The sequence below is a fragment of the Dendrobates tinctorius genome, unplaced genomic scaffold (genome assembly GCF_039654945.1).
Source record: "Dendrobates tinctorius isolate UK_male_01 unplaced genomic scaffold, ASM3965494v1 ptg000070l, whole genome shotgun sequence".
NCBI classification, from domain to species: Eukaryota; Metazoa; Chordata; class Amphibia; order Anura; family Dendrobatidae; genus Dendrobates; species Dendrobates tinctorius.
The window spans coordinates 61421688-61438762 of NW_027361738.1; the positions used below are offsets into that span (position 1 = coordinate 61421688).

Genomic DNA, 17075 nt, shown 5'->3' on the forward strand with positions numbered 1-17075 from the left:
TTTTTGTACATAGTGTCAGCCTCCTAGTGGCAGCACCATACACCCATGGTCTCTGTGTCCCCCAATGAAGCGATAAAGAAATCAGTGTTTTACCAGCAGGAGATTATCACTACAGGACAAGATGTCCTGTGCCTCCTGGTCCAACCAACCCACACCACTGATTGGCAGATTACTGAATACACATTGTACACCGAAAACTGCAAGTGATGTGGGCGGAATTATACAAGGCTCAGCATTCTGTGCTCTACTAGATAAGAACTCAAGAACAGTGATTGTATCAAAAGGACAGAAAGCTAGACAGCAATTGATATCACCGAAATCAGAGTCTCTGCCCCTACATCAAGCTACTCTCAGATTACAAAGCAAATACCTGGTGACAGATCAACAAATTCTAATTTCCAGTTTTTACACTGGTCAGTGTGCACACAATAGAATGGCACTACCCATCCCTTGCAGCTCACTTTGCAGCTTTGCTGTGAAAACTGAGACAGAGTAAACAGAGTTAACTCATTATCATTAGAAGGTAGGAAACTTATTGACAGATAAATACTCTACAACTAGAGGCTTAGATAAAACTGGATTAGACTAAACAAGCAGTAAAGGTTTTTTATACTCCCTAGACTCTGGATGGCAGCTCGGTCTTCACATCCTAATCATTAATGTATTTATGCCTTTCCATCTAATAACTCATTTCATTTTGCAACAGCCATAAAGCACAGACCTGCCATCCTGCTCTGTACATACAGGTGTGTGAATGAGTTGAGCTCTGTACATACTTCAAGGAGTTCATAGTGGGTACGTGCACACGGTCAGTAAACGCTGCAGGTTGGACGCTGCATAAATCCGCAGCGTCCAGATGTTATAGCACAGTGGATGAGAATTCAAGAAATACCATGCTCACCATGCGTGCACCAACGCCCGCAGCCTACCTGTGGAGACAGACACGCGGTGCAGCATGTCAATTTATCTTGCAGAGACCGGTATAATGTATTGGACGCAGCGATTCCGCATGGCTCAATGAATACATGCGTAATCACCTGCGTTCAAAAGTCGGCAGCGCTTTGGACGCAGTAGTCATGTGCTGCGTCCAAAGCGCTGCCTATTACTGAACGTCTCCACATACCCTTTTGGCAGGGGGGAAAAAAAAACCCTATTGAATTGTTCATCAGTAGCCCTTTTATTAATATACAGGGTGACCCTAAAGTCTGGACACATGGGAATTCTAACTATAATTTTTTTCCCCACCACATTAAATATGGCTTTGCTGAAAGAAGAAAAAATTAAAACTGGTACTTCTCAGTGGATGTGAAGGATGGTCATATCGAAAGATTAACAATTTATTGCACATCATTCAAGGAGGCTTCCACTTGGCTTTTCCACAGTGGTGAAGGTGGTTTGACGTTAATGGGCGTCATTAATAGGTTGTTCAGACACTTTGCACCACACTTATCTGTGTGACTGATGTCCTATGCAAGCCCTATTTGTGTGCATTTTTTTTCCACTAGGCAGCCAGACCATATTGGGTTACTGGCTATCCTCATCAGTGGTTTGCACCTGTGCGGCCCCAGCCTTTATCAATGGAGGTCTGCTGCATCCTGCTAGTGCATTAGTCAGGATTTTGGTGAGTCAACATTTCAAATGTGTTTTTTTTAAATTTTTGGGAATTTTTTCCTTATGTGCGTTGTTCAGTAAAAGTTATAAGACCATCTTCAAGCAGCTTGATGTTCCTCTCACTACAGTTGCACATATTATTCAGAAATGTAAGTTCTATGGGACTGTAGCCAACCTCCAAGGACGTGGTCGCAGGAGGAAAAATGATGAAAAATCAAAGAAATGGATAATATGAATGGTAGCAAAAGAGCCCAGAAAAACTTCTTAAACAGATTAAAGGTGAACTTCAAGCTCAAGGAACATCAGCGTCAGATCTCACCATGCGGCGTTGTATGAGCCAAAGTGAACTTCATGGGAGATGACCAAGAAAGACACCATTGTGGAAAAAAAAAATCATAAAGCCAGACTGGAAGTTGCCAAATTACATGTTGACAAGCCGCAAAGCTTCTGGGAGAATGTCCTATGGACAGATGAGACAAAAATGGAACTTTTTGGCAAGGCACATCAGCTCTATGTTCACAGATGGAAAAAGAAGCATATCAAGAAAAGAACACTGTCCCTACTGTGAAACATGAAGAAAGCTCTGTTATGTACTGGAGCTGTTTTGCTGCATCTGGCACAGGGTGTCTAGAATCTGTGCAGGTTACAATGAAATCTCAAGAATATCAAAAGATTCTAGAGAGAAATGTGTTGCCCAGTGTCAGAAAGCCTGGTCTGTCGCAGGTCATGGGTCTGGCAACAGGATAATGACCCAAAACACACAGCTAAAAATACCCAAGAATGGCTAAGAGGAAAACATTGGACTATTCTGATGTAGCCTTCTATGAGCCCTGACCTAAATCCTATTGAGCATCTTTGGAAAGAGCTTAAACATGCCGTCTGGAAAAGGCAACCTTCAAACATGAGACAACTGGAGCAGTTTGCTCTTGAGGAGTGGGCCAAAATACCTGTCGAGAGATGCCGACGTCTCATTGACAGTTACAGGAATCGTTTGATTGCAGTGATTGCCTCAAAAGGTTGTGCAACAAAATATTAAGTTAAGGGTACCATCATTTCTGTCCAGGCCTATTTCATGAGTTTTATTTATTTATTTTTTTAAATTCTGTGGAAGCATGGTTGAAAAGTAATGTCTGACTGACTATCATTTGTTCCTTTGCATAGATTTTTGATTACTTTTGTCAGATTCAAATGATTTCTGTGACCATTGTGGGTTTTGACTACGTGTATGCAAATAAGTAATCTAGACATCCCAGGATTATATTATAATATACAGGGGTTGGACAAAATAATGGAAACACCTAACGTTTTGGCATCATAATCTTCGAACATGTTATAAACATGCAAACCATGACAAATGTTAATGTTTTGTAGTTTATTATTTGTGTTATGTGATGTGTATGTAAATTAACTGTTTGTTTTGCAGAATTGTAAGAACTTTGATGAAAACCTGATACCAATGGCAGACCTCTCTGATTTTCAAAGAGGCCAAATTGTTGGTGCTCGTATGGCAGACGCTAGTGTAACAAAGTGCCCGAATGCTTGGCGTGTCAAGAGGTACGGTCTCCAAAATAATCACTGCATTTGAAAGAGAAGGAAAAACGTCCGCAGTAACGCACAGGTCCAGCCGAAAGTCGAAGTTGACTGAGACCGACCGTCGGACTCTAAAGCGAATTGTGAGAGAGGATCGCAAGACCACGGCTCCAAAAATCACTGCTGAGCTCAATGAACACCTACAGAACCCAGTTTCCACGAAAAATGTTCATCGGGAGCTGCACAAATCTGGATTCCACGGAAGAGCTGCAATTCGAAAACCGCTGCTCTCAATGACAAATGTTTCCAAGCGTTTAGAGTGGTGTAGAAACCTCCAGAATAAGTCTCTCGAGCAGTGGAAACATGTGATATTCTCAGACGAATCATCGTTTACCCTATTTCCAACCTCCGGCCGAGTGTACGTTTGGAGACAGCCGAAAGAAGCATTCCATCCAGACTGCCTTCTCCCAACCGTAAAACATGGCGGAGGTTCTGTGATGATCTGGGGTGCTATTTCGTGGAGATCCTCCGGACCAATGATATCCCTTCATGGAAGAATTAACAGCCGCGAATATTTAGGCATTTTGGGTGACCAAGTGCATCCTATGGTTCAAGTACTGTTCCCGAAGGGGAACGCCATCTTTCAGGATGATAATGCACCAATTCACACAGCTAGAATCGTTAAAGCATGGCACGAGGAACATTGTAATGAAGTTGAGCATCTCATCTGGCCCCCACAATCCCCAGACCTCAACATTATTGAGCATTTATGGTCGATTTTAGAGATTCAAGTTAGACGTCGATTTCCGCCGCCATCGTCGCTCAAAGAACTGGAGGGTGTTTTAAATGAAGAATGGGCTAAAATTCCTTTGGAAACAATTCACAACTTGTATGAATCCATACCTCGGAAAATTGAGGCTGTAATCGTTGCAAAAGGTGGACCTACACCATATTAAACTAACTTTTGTTGATGTTTCCAATATTTTGTCCAATATATATATATAATACATCTAATCATGACACCTTTTTAAGGAGGCTTTCACACTGCGTTTAGGAAACCGTTAAGTGGCTCCGTCAGGGCTTTATTCCAAGCCCCCCCACAAAACGCGATCTGGGAGGAGTATGCCAATGGGGTCATAGGCAATGGTGCGCAAACGTGCGCTCTAATGTGCATCATTTTTGGGCATGTACACCTGCTGGAGGTGACACTCGGATCGAGTATACTACTGGTGCCTGAATGCAGTCTGAAAGCACCCTAACCAAAAGACCATTAAAAAAAAAAAAAAAACCACAACATCTACAGAGGGATCTCTTTCACGTTTACCTCTCAAGCCACTCTTTCGGCTTCTCCCACTGAGATACTTCTGTTCGGCAATTGTAATAGTACTTTTTACCAGAAGAGCTGATATGTTCAGACCAGTCATCTGTAGGATCATATGTCTACAAAGCATAAAGAGACTTTAAGGATTCAGTGACAGCTACACAACACTGGGCTGTTCAGTGCAAGTACAAACCATAAAAATGGAACCTTTGACCAGTTTTGTCCCATGTGAGATAAGACCACCACCTTTCAGCCTGATATACAGAATTTTAATATGCTGTATATAAGTCCCCAATCCAGGCTGCAACAAAAGAAAAACACCTTTATTATAGTCATCTGCAGAGTGGTCCAATGGACGCCCCACGTCATCCAGTGTGTTCCTTGACAAGGGCAGAGTAAAGTACTTCAGTGCGCATTCGGTGGGGCTCTTCGGCCTTTCCCGGCGCCTGCACACAGCAGTACTTTCCTCTGCCTTTATCAGGGCAGAGAAGTACACCTGGAAAGGAAGCACGATCCTGGGAACACTGTGTGGATGACGTAGGACCCATAATCCACATGAAGCACAGAAGGACGACAGCATCGCGACAAAAAGGAGGCATCTGCCCAAGACCAGCGACACCCATAGGACCGGATCGCCCCGCAGGAGAGTATAATATAAGGTGTTTTTCTTTTGTTGCAGACTGGATTGGGGGCATATAAATTGCATATTAGAATGCTTTATATCAGGGCTGAAAAGTGGTGGTCTTTCCTCATATGGGACAAACCAGGTGATAGGTTCTCACTAACTAAAAAAGAGAAAATAAAATAAGCTTTCTGGATAGACACAGGACATGCACCAAATGTCTGACAGCAAGTCCAGCACCAGAATCGGGTAAACCGGGGTATCACAGCGCTATGGAGGCCAACTCTGGCCAGATTTGGACTTGGGACATCCAACCTCCATGTCCGGCAGATATGTGCACTGTGTGTAAATAGCGGATGCCTGCTGCGTTTCCAGCAAGCAGTCCAAAGTCTGAACAGAGCCACCTCCAATTGCAGCAGTTTAACCTCTAAAGGGCCTGTCACACTAAGAGATATCGCTAACAATATCGCTATAACTAGTGACGTTATAGCGATATTGCTAGCGATATCGCTGTGTCTGATACTTACCTACGACCGGCTCCCCCGCTGGTTATCGCTGATCGCGCGAGAACGTCCTGGACCGCTTCTCGTCGTCAGCTTCCTGCGGTGCTTCCTGTGGAGAGACTAGCGACGAGCGTGGAGCCGGGCGGGAGGACGCAGGATCGCCTAGTGTGACAGGTAAGTAGCGATCCCCGTCCCCAGCGATGTCGCTAGTGAGATCTGCCTGTGTGGCAGCCCACTAGCGACCACTTAGCGATGTACCAGCGATCCTGACCGCGTCATATCGCTGGTCGGGATCGCTGGTACATCGCTAAGTGTGACAGTACCTTAAGATGGCACTGTTAATCATGACAGTTGCATTTACAAGGGATTGTCCAATGAAGGGGGGGGGGGGGACAAAAAAAAAAAAAAAAAAAAACCTTTTCAGGCATGTGCTAAAAAAAAAAAAAAAAAAAAAAACTGGCCGCTTCGGAAGAGATGGCTCTTCCAGGTGGAAGACACTCGTGACTGAGCAGCAAGTCTCGGAAAACAAGTGATAGCGTTGTAATTTTACAATACATGGCAATATTACTGTACTGCAGTGTATTGTGCTAGCAATAGTGTGATTGCAGGTTCAAGTTCCGTAAGACAAACAAAATGTGTGAACTATTAAAAAAGTTCATATCAGTTCATTTTCTCAGAATGAAAACAAAAAAAAAAAAAAAAAAAAAAACATTGTACTGCTGGAACGTTGACTATGTACTTAAAAAATTATATTTATTCCATACAGTAAATGCAAAACAAAAAGAAATTTGTATGAATTTCAAAATTGTAATGATGAAAACTACAGTACATGCTGAAAAAAAAAATGGCAAAAAGGCTTAAGGGCATGTCACACTAAGATATCGCTAGCAATATCGCTATAACTAGTGACGTTATAGCGATATTGCTAGCGATATCTGTGTCTGATACTTACCAGCGACCCGCTCCCCCGCTGGTTATCGCTGATCGCGCGAGAACGTTCAGGACTGTTTCTCGTCGTCAGCTTCCTGCGGCGCTTCCTGCTGTGAGGACGAGCGACGCGTGCAGCCGGGCGGGAGGACGCAGGATCGCCTAGTGTGACAGGTAAGTAGCGATCCCCGTCCCCAGCGATGTCGCTGGTGAGATCTGCCTATGTGGCAACTCACTAGCGACCACTTAGCGATGCACCAGCGATCCTGACCGCGTCATATCGCTGGTCGGGATCGCTGGTACATCGCTAAGTGTGACAGTACCTTTAATGTGATTGTTGCCCAAAGACACTCATTATCCTTGTGCCGATCCCATGTAACAGGCCCCCTCGTTCTCCACATAAGAACCACTCCTAGCATTACATCTATAAAACATTTATACAAGATCTGTCCATATGTCAAACATTTAATGCGGGAATATCATTTAGAAAGTTCCTTTTTTTTGTTTTTAAAAAATAAAGATATGTAATACCACAGCGTGAATGACTAAATAAAGTTTGCTAAGCTTTTGCTGCACAAAGTGATGCAATCAGGCAAAACTGCAATTCTAAATTCAAAATAGCCAACAAGTCTGTTTTGTAACTTACAGAATCACTAGTCTTGCTTGGAGTAGAAGAATGTGAATTTGAGCTATGAAGAGCACTGTGGTTATGTGAATTTTCTTGTGGAGAAAAACTGGTCCCTAGAAACAAAGCAAAATTCATTAGTCTCAACATCATCACCATTCATTCCTGCAGAAAGTCTGCAACGCAAAGCACCCAATGTACAATGAAACTCTTAAGATGAAAAGACAAATCTGCTGCAAAAATAGTCTTCTGGATGGAAGGTCCTCTCAAGGAAGACCATCTATATGCATGCACAGAAAAAAAGTGTGCCTACATTGGGGTGGTGTTCTGGGGTGATATACCGCATTTTTCAGACTATAAGGTGCACCGGACCATAAAACGACCTAGGTTTTAGATGAGAAAATTAGGGGGGAAAAAACTGAAGCAAAAAAAAAAAAAAAGAAATGTGGTCAGTTCTGTACTTAAAATCCCCTACCCTGGTATGCATGGCCCCCCTCATCCCCATCTTGGTATGCATGCAATCAATGCTCTGCAAGCCGGGGCAGTGTGTGCGCAAAGCAGTGAGTATTCATTGCTCTCTAGCGAGCACAGTGTCAGCCAGAGACTTCCTACTGCTGCCCGCGGTCACGTGTCGATACTTAACTCCATTCCATGAATACTCATTTCTCTTAACAGTCCCAGTGGGTATTCCGGCAGCTGTCGTCTGCTTGCGACCCGCGTATGATGTCCCTGCCATGCGCCACTTACAAGCATTAAGCAGCTGCTGGCATCATAACAAGAGGCTGCCAGGGAGTGGAGGAAGGTAAGTGTAATTTATGGGGGTTTTTTTTAAATTCTTTTCTGATGGGGCCATGCATACCACCAGGAATGGGATGGGGCCAATCAAACCAGGATAAGGATGGGGTCATGCATACTTGGACGAAATGGGTCCTTGCATACCAGTATAGGAATGAGGGTGATCATTCCTGCCAGGATAAGGATGAGGAGGCCATGCATACCAGGATAGGGATGAGCGGACCATATATACCAAGATAAGGGATAATAAGTACAGAATTGACCACATTTTTTGTTTCAGTTTTTTGTTTTCCCCTAATTTCCTCCTCTAAAACCCAGGTGAGTCTTATGGTCCTGTGCGTCTTATAGTGCGAAAAATACGTTAAGTACAATTACAAAAAAAAAAAAAGAAAAAAAATACTTAATGGATATAGATAATTTTTGCATCATCCTCTGACAGCCATAACTTTTCAGTTCATCATTTATAGAGCAATATGAGTGCTTGTTTATTTGTGTAACAAGCTGTATTTTGTGTAATTTTGGTTTAAGCACAACTTTTTGTCCATTTTTTTTTTGTGAGATAAAATTAACAAAAAAAAAATAAATAAATATATATATATACACACACACTGCCTACAAGTAGTATTCAACCCCCTGCAGATTTAGCAGGTTTGATAAGATGCAAATAAGTTAGAGCCTTCAAACTTCACACAAGAGCAGGATTTATTAACAGATGTATAAATCTTACAAACCAAAAAGTTATGTTGCTCAGTTAAATTTTAATAAATTTTAAACATGCAAGTGTGGGTCAATTATTATTCAACCCCTAGGTTTAATATTTTGTGGAATAACCCTTGTTTGCAATTACAGCTAATAATCGTCTTTTATAAGACCTGATCAGGCCGGCACAGGTCTCTGGAGTTATCTTGGCCCACTCCTCCATGCAGATCTTCTCCAAGTTATCTAGGTTCTTTGGGTGTCTCATGTGGACTTTAATCTTGAGCTCCTTCCACAAGTTTTCAATTGGGTTAAGGTCAGGAGACTGACTAGGCCACTCCAACACCTTGATTTTTTGCCTCTTGAACCAGGCCTTGGTTTTCTTGGCTGTGTGCTTTGGGTTGTTGTCTTGTTGGAAGATGAAATGACGACCCATCTTAAGATCCTTGATGGAGGAGCGGAGGTTCTTGGCCAAAATCTCCAGGTAGGCCGTGCTATCCATCTTCCCATGGATGCGGACCAGATGGCCAGGCCCCTTGGCTGAGAAACAGCCCCACAGCATGATGCTGCCACCACCATGCTTGACTGTAGGGATGGTATTCTTGGGGTCGTATGCAGTGCCATCCAGTCTCCAAACGTCACGTGTGTGGTTGGCACCAAAGATCTCGATCTTGGTCTCATCAGACCAGAGAACCTTGAACCAGTCTGTCTCAGAGTCCTCCAAGTGATCATGAGCAAACTGTAGATGAGCCTTGACATGACGCTTTGAAAGTAAAGGTACCTTACGGGCTCGTCTGGAATGGAGACCATTGCGGTGGAGTACGTTACTTATGGTATTGACTGAAACCAATGTCCCCACTGCCATGAGATCTTCCCGGAGCTCCTTCCTTGTTGTCCTTGGGTTAGCCTTGACTCTTCAGACAAGCCTGGCCTCGGCACGGGAGGAAACTTTCAAAGGCTGTCCAGGCCGTGGAAGGCTAACAGTAGTTCCATAAGCCTTCCACTTCCGGATGATGCTCCCAACAGTGTAGACAGGTAGGCCCAACTCCTTGGAAAGGGTTTTGTACCCCTTGCCAGCCTTGTGACCCTCCACGATCTTGTCTCTGATGGCCTTGGAATGCTCCTTTGTCTTTCCCATGTTGACCATGTATGAGTGCTGTTCACAAGTTTGGGGAGGGTCTTAAATAGTCAGAAAAGGCTGGAAAAAGAGATAATTAATCCAAACATGTGAAGCTCATTGTTCTTTGTGCCTGAAATACTTCTTAATACTTTAGGGGAACCAAACAGAATTCTGGTGGTTTGAGGGGTTGAATAATAAATGACCCTCTGAATAAACTTTTCACAATTTAAAAAAAAATTAAACAAAGAAATAACATTCTTTTTTGCTGCAGTGCATTTCACACTTCCAGGCTGATCTACAGTCCAAATGTCACAATGCCAAGTTAATTCCGAATGTGTAAACCTGCTAAATCTGCAGGGGGTTGAATACTACTTGTAGGCACTGTATATATATATATATATATTAATATATATTACATACATACACACACACACGGAATAGGAGAGTCAGCTCACTGTAGATCAATTCTTTTGATGAAGATTGAGTCCACGCAGTGAGTTGCCCGGCTCTGGGCTTGCAGAAGCTAACAGAACCTATTTCACAATTAACAAATAAGGGAATTCAGCCATTTTTTTTTTTTTATTTTATTCACTTCAGGATAAATGACGACAGTTTTATAGTACATGTTGTTACTGGTGTGGCGATACCAAATATGTGACCTTTTTAAGCAATAGGGATTTTTTACAAATTTAATTTTAGGGGGGGGGGGGGTTTCCTTCAAGTAAAACTTTTAAGCTTTTTTGTCATTTATTAGACCCTCAAGAGGACTGTAACATGCAAACTAATGACTACCTTATTAATACACAACACTACCTTAGCAGTGCTGTGTAACACACTATACTGTCAGTACTTGACTGATCAGTAGCCTCAGGCCCCGCCCCCAGCAGAATATGATTGGCTGCGGTGTCTGGCAGGCTTCAGATTGTCAGAGCAACCTTTCTCGGCTCCTGTTATCCAGCTTCTGCTATCCTACTGAGGGGGTTCCAACAGGGAGGGAGTGCTCTACTTCTGTTAAACTCCTAAACTGCTGCTAATCCCAGCAGTTACCCAGCTGTGTATATCAGTCAGGATCCTGCAGCTGATCGCAGCCGTACAGAAGCAATTTGGTGCGATCAGCATGATGTACGTTGCATATCCATCATGGAGCACTAAGTGACCTGTGCCCAGGACATGTATACGTTAAACAGTGTTAAGGGGTTAAGTCACATTTTTGTTTTAGATATTGAGTGAATTTTTTCGTGCTGAATTCTTTAAAAAGGAGCACGTGGTTTCAGAATTTTGTGCAAAAAGCACAAATTCACTTGAGTTTTGCCCCTTTTCAAGCAAAAAGTAACATGCTCCACTATAATGTTGCAAATTTGTGTGGCAACAATGATGGACTTCCAGCTGGGGAGAAGATGGAGGTCTTGTTCTTCACTGCAGTACCTAGAAGTATAGCCGCTTAATAATGATTGCCCTAACTCAGGCAGCAGCCAAGATCGTTAACACGTGCCAGTACTAATTTTGATGCTGCACATTTTTCCTTTAAAAGGGTTTCAATAAAACAGACCTCTTCAAGTGCTTCTCACAAGATATGTGAAACTCATTGTATAGAGTCATTACACACAGAGTGATCTATTTCAAGTGTTTATTTCTGTTAAATGTTAATGATTATGGCTTACAGCCAATGAAAACCCAAGTATCATTATCTTAGTAAATTAGTATAATTAACAAAAAACACCTGCAAAGGCTTCCCAAGCATTTAAAAAATGTCCCTTAGTCTGATTCAGTAGGTTCCACAATCATGGAGAAAACTGCTGACCTGACAGATGTCCAGAAGGCAGTCACTGACACACTCCACAAGGAGGGTAAGCCACAAAAGGTCATTACTAAAGAAGCTGGCTGTTCACAGAGTGCTGTATACAAGCATATTAATGGAAAGTTGAGTGGAAGGAAAAAGTGTGGTAGAAAAAGGTGCACAAGCAACCAGGATAACCGCAGCCTACAAAGGATTGTTAAGAAAAGGCCATTCAAAAATTTTTAGGAGGATTTCACTTTTTGTATTGAAGAACTTAACGAAATTCAGTTTATGACGATATTCTAAATTTTGTGAGAAGCACCTGTATTATCTCTGGGATTCCAACCTATCGGACGGCAAGATGACCTCTTTTGCCACTGCTGTCTGTGGGAGCTGCAGAAAAGCGCTGCCTTTACTCTCCACTTAATCTGCCTAGAAGCAACATCCTGTGGAAATTGATGGGGCAAAACTGCTGAAGCGGTCGCAAGGGAAGACGCATCCTGACTAGGGATGGGCAGACCCGTCGATGTTCAGGTCTGTCGGGTTTAGCAGCACTTTATAAAAACATTCGGATTGGGTACCAGAACAGTACCCAAACTTGATTCCAAACCCCATTACGGGGAGACCAGAGATCCACCGGCTCCCACGCTGTCCTGATGTGTGACGTGGGAAACAACGGCTCTGACCGGCGGTAGCATTACTGCAGTCAACGTCAGTCACAGAAAACAAAAAGCAAAAACACAAATATCCTAAAATAAAAAAGTAAAAAATAAACTGCAAATAATGCATAAAGGTAATAAGGGTATTTAGTAAACATAATTTTGATTTAAATAATGTACAAGCCATCCCACCACGTCACGACAACCCTTGTGTGGCAGTCCTAACTCTAGTATTTAAAACTTTTTCACTTGCCAAGTGACGTGAATGTTAAAGGGGTTGTCCGGGCTTTTCACATAATCTCAGTACATATCTGGGCTGCAGAATTATGACAGTAAGTAAGTAATTTACTTTCTGTCACTAGTTTGCACTGTTTTCTAGATATTCTGAACAGAACGTCCAAGGGGGGGGGGGGGTGTTATGGCATTGAAATGAGAACTAGTCGTAACATCCTACTCTACTCCAAACATGCCCTCTATAGCAACAACCCCACCCTCCATAGCTACAGGCCCTCCCCGTCCACATGAAGCAGCCCTCATCACACAGTAACGAATTCTTCCCCTCCAGCAGCCTCAGTGCAGAGAGCTGCTCCTCCCCCAGACACACACTGAACAGTTATCTATGGAAAGTGAAACCAGTGAGGAGGGGGGAAAATCGTCCTGTATTCTGGGCCACTCCATGATTACAAAACATAACTCATCAGTAATTCCTTCCCTCACTGTCCCAGGCTGCTGGCAGCAGTGAGAACAGACAGTGTGATGGCCAGTGATGGGGGATGGAAGTCACCGATGTAATCTGTTGTGCGACAATGCCTCTGCTGTGTGAATGAGACAGCTCTGTGTCACTGATGTCTTCACACAGCAGCAGATTTGGTGCAGTGTATGTGTGAGCACTGTGTCTCTAATGACACAAATACTGATGGGAGCAGCCTGTCCAATCAGCAGCTGTAACAGTGTGAAGTGTTGGGGGGGGTGTATGTATGCATGTATGTATGTATGTATTGTGCTGCTTTCACAAGTACAGGAACACTGCTGTGTTCTTTCCAATGCTGGAGTAATGATAAAGATAAGTGCTGGTGCAGTTTACTGCCAATGAGTGGGCAGTGGGTGGTGCTGGTCACTGGAGCTTGCTGGGAGTTTGGTGGAGCTTCGCACATACACTGCACCAAATCTGCTGCTGTGTGAAGACATCAGTGACACAGAGCTGTCTCATTCACACAGCAGAGGCTTTGTCACACAACAGATTACATCAGTGACTGCCATCCCCTGTGCAGATTAGAAGCTGCAGACCCCCATCACTGGCCATCACACAGTCTGTTCTCACTGCTGCCAGCAGCCTGGGACAGTGAGGGAAGAAATTACTGATAATGAGTTATGTATTGTAATCATGGAGTGTCCCAGAATACAGGACGATTTTCACTCCTCCTCACTAGATTCACTTTCCATAGATCACTGTTCAGTGTGTGTCTGGGGGAGGAGCAGCTGGGTGGTTCTGCTCTCTGCACTGAGGCTGCTGGAGGGGAAGAATTTGTTACTGTGTGATGAGGGCTTCTTCATGTGGACGGGGAGGGCCTGTAGCTATGGAGGGTGTGGTTGTGGCTATAGAGGGCATGTTTGGAGTAGAGTAGGAGGTTACGACTAATTCTCATTTTAATGCCATAACACACCCCCCTTGGATGTTCTGTTCAGAATATCTAGAAAACCGTGCAAACTAGTGACAGAAAGTAAATTACTTGTTGTCATAATTCTGCAGCCCAGATATGTATTGAGATTATGTGAAAAGCCCAGACAACCCCTTTAACAAGGATCGAGGGACTGAACCACTAGTAAAAGCTTATGCCAGACAGGATGGTTTTCCCAGCTCAGAAAGAGGGCGGTCACACCCATATATGCACAGAACGCACAATGAAATGAATAAAAAAAAACAAAAAACACGTCAGTCACAGTAGCTGGGTATCGCAAGGTTAATTTACATATATTTAGCAAATCTACTCTATATATAAAAATGAATGTGTGTCACCAACCAATCACGAAGCATCTTAAATTTCACCAGAGCTGTTCAAAAGAAACTGAACTGTGATTGTTTGCTATGACCAACAGTTTTCCTTGCAACCAATCACTTAGCATCTCTCATTTCACCAGAGCTGGTTAAAAGTAGCTGAGCTGTGATTGGTTGCTATGAGCAAGTTTTCCCACTTGACAACACCTCAGCAGACACTGACATGGTTGGAGAAATCTAGCATCCCCAGGAATATAAGCTCCCAGCCATTGTCTGCCCCCCAGACAGGAACACAGAGCACATGACAAATGAATTCCCCCCCCCCCCGTGGATCAACGGTATGCAAGTTAGGGCAAATCCACTCAGCATTTTGGTACTGACCCTAGGCCTTTCTTAAAGGGATCACCGGTATGGAAGGCAGGGCAAATCCATCAAGTGCTTTGGTTCTAACCCCATGCCTCTCAAAGGGATCCTCGGTATGGAAGTAAAGGCAATTGCCTTCAAATGCTCTGGTACTGATCCCAGGCTTCTCTTAAAGGGATCTCCTGTATGGAAGTTAAGGCAAATCCCTCAGCACTCTGATTCTGACCCCAGGGTTCTATTAAAGGGATCATTGTTATGCAAGTCAGGGCAAATCCACTCAGCGCTCTGGTTCTGACCCCAGGCTGACGGGATGATGTGGGATATTAGTGGTAGTTGTCCAGTGGCTCTGGCTGTCAGGATGATGTGGGATATTAGGGGTAGCAGTCCGGCGGATGTGATGGGATGATGTGGGATATTAGTGGGTAGTAGTCCAGTGGCTTTAACGGGATGATGTCGGATATCAGTAGTCCGGTAGCTCTGGCTGACGGGATGATGTGGGATATTATAGTGAATGTGGCTATGCGGAGTGGGCAGGGGTCTACATATAATTTTTTTTTTTTTTCTCATTATAATTTGTTTTAACTAACCGTAGTTAGTCACTATGCCCGGGCAGCGCCGGGCTCTTCAGCTAGTAAAGAAATAACAAAAAAAAATTGTTCCCCTAATTTTTATCAGTTGAGGGAAAGACACCAGGAGGCTGTTATTATTCTGGGCAGAGACCAGACAACTGCAGGCTGATATTAATAGGCTGGGAAGGGGTCATGAATATTGACCCCCTTTCCAGATTAATAACACCAGCCCTCAGCCACCCAAGAAATGGAGCACCCATTAGATACACCAATTCTGGCAATTAGCTTCAGCTCTTCCAGCTTGCCATGGTGCGTTGGCAAGCGAGGTAATAGTTTGAGTATCTTATAGACAACTCTCCATTACTAACCCTTTAACTTGATGTCAGCAGACAGTACACAGCTGAATCAACCCCAACATATTACCCAGATTGCCAACACACTAGAGCAAGCGGGAAAAGACAGGAAAAGCGCCAAAGTTGAAGCATCTACTGGATGCGCCTTTTCTAGGGCGGCTGCAAACTATTTTTAAACTGCGGCAAGGGGGCATGTATGCAAGGACCTTCCCAACCTGAGAATACCAGCCCTCAGCTGTCTGCTTTAGCTTGGCTGGTTATCAAAAACAGGGGGGACCCCAAATAGTTTAAATTATCAGCATCAGATTTTGACTTCAGTAATGAATACAACACAACAAATTCACATGTATCATATTTCCAATCCGCTTTACTGTTATAGTAGTAATCACAGATCTCCCACTTGCAAATCAAGCGAAAATGTGCAGCATTTCCACCATGTGTGGACTGATTACGTACTATGACAAAGTGCCGTAACAAAACATCTAACTAAAGTAAAACTAAAGCCATTCACAGCTCGCGTAGTCTATCTTCCTAACAAGAAAAGTCAGGATGGGTAAATAATGAAAGGCAAAAGATTAGCATGTACTAACATTAGTAACTGTCTATCACATCAGATAAAGCGAAAACCTAAGAAAACAGAAGCGCCAATTGATTAGTTGCTGTCACAGGCTCCATGTTTCCCTGGCACTCATTTGGATAACTGTCCAATTAGCTGAGTAAAAGACGTCACAAGGCGAAATGGCAGTGTATCCAAAGTGTCATCGGCAAACTGGAAACAAACAGTTTTAAATAAAAAATATCCCGCTATTTGACTACAGCTCGCCTGCAGACCCATGAGTTGTCATAGTAACAGGATAAGCCCTATGGGGTCTGCTCCTACGGTCGAGTGTTCTGTATCACTGTGTTCTATAGCCAAGGTTGTGCATACCTCTACATAGGAGCGGTAGACTCAAAATTGCAGTTTTGCTTTTTAAACCTAGGCAATTTGCCACTGTTTTATTGGCCCACCGCAGCTAAAAAATAAAAAGGGGAAGATGTCATGCAAGCCTCTATATGCAGCATTCATGTAGTGAGCAAATGTCACAGTCACTCACCAAACAAACTAGTGGCCAGAACATAGGCAATGGGATTAGGGTTTACCCAACCAATCAGATCAAGTCTAGGAACCAACAAAATAGCTCTCTACACATTTGCCTCATAATGTCTTTTTGTTAATTTGCTTCTTAAATGCCACATTAAAGGGAATCTGTCACCAGAAGTTGGCAGCCTTTGTAAATGGCCTGTGTCCGGTCCGATGGGCGGTGTTTCTTCTTCTTTCTCCATCCCATCCATGGCACCCGTCCGTGATCTTTTCCGGTATTAGAGAAGTTCAACTCCATAGTTCGCGCGTGCGCAAAGCAATCTTGCTACGCGCACGTGCAGTATGCTTTGCCCAACTGCAGGCAAAGCCGAAAATCATTACTGCGCATGCGCCGGTACACTATGTCCCGGAAGTATTTTGCTGTGTTCCGGTACATAGTGTACCGGCGCATGCGCAGTAATGATTTTCGGCTTTGCCCGCAGTTGGGCAAAGCATACTGCGCGTGTGCAAAGCAAGATTGCTTTGCG

At 43.6% G+C, this 17075-nt stretch overlaps 1 protein-coding gene across 4 annotated transcripts in view; it reads right to left on the reverse strand.

Moving 5' to 3' along the window:
• WAC (WW domain containing adaptor with coiled-coil) overlaps nt 1-17075 on the reverse strand; it is a 119017-nt gene that overhangs the window by 94527 nt on the left and 7415 nt on the right. For all 4 annotated transcript variants that reach the window (XM_073581720.1, XM_073581719.1, XM_073581721.1 and 1 more), the window contains exons 4-5: nt 7161-7255; nt 4466-4581 (exon numbers count right to left, since the gene is read on the reverse strand). In XM_073581720.1, coding sequence (XP_073437821.1) covers nt 4466-4581; nt 7161-7255 — 211 coding nt within the window. The remainder of the gene's footprint in view (nt 1-4465; nt 4582-7160; nt 7256-17075) is intronic.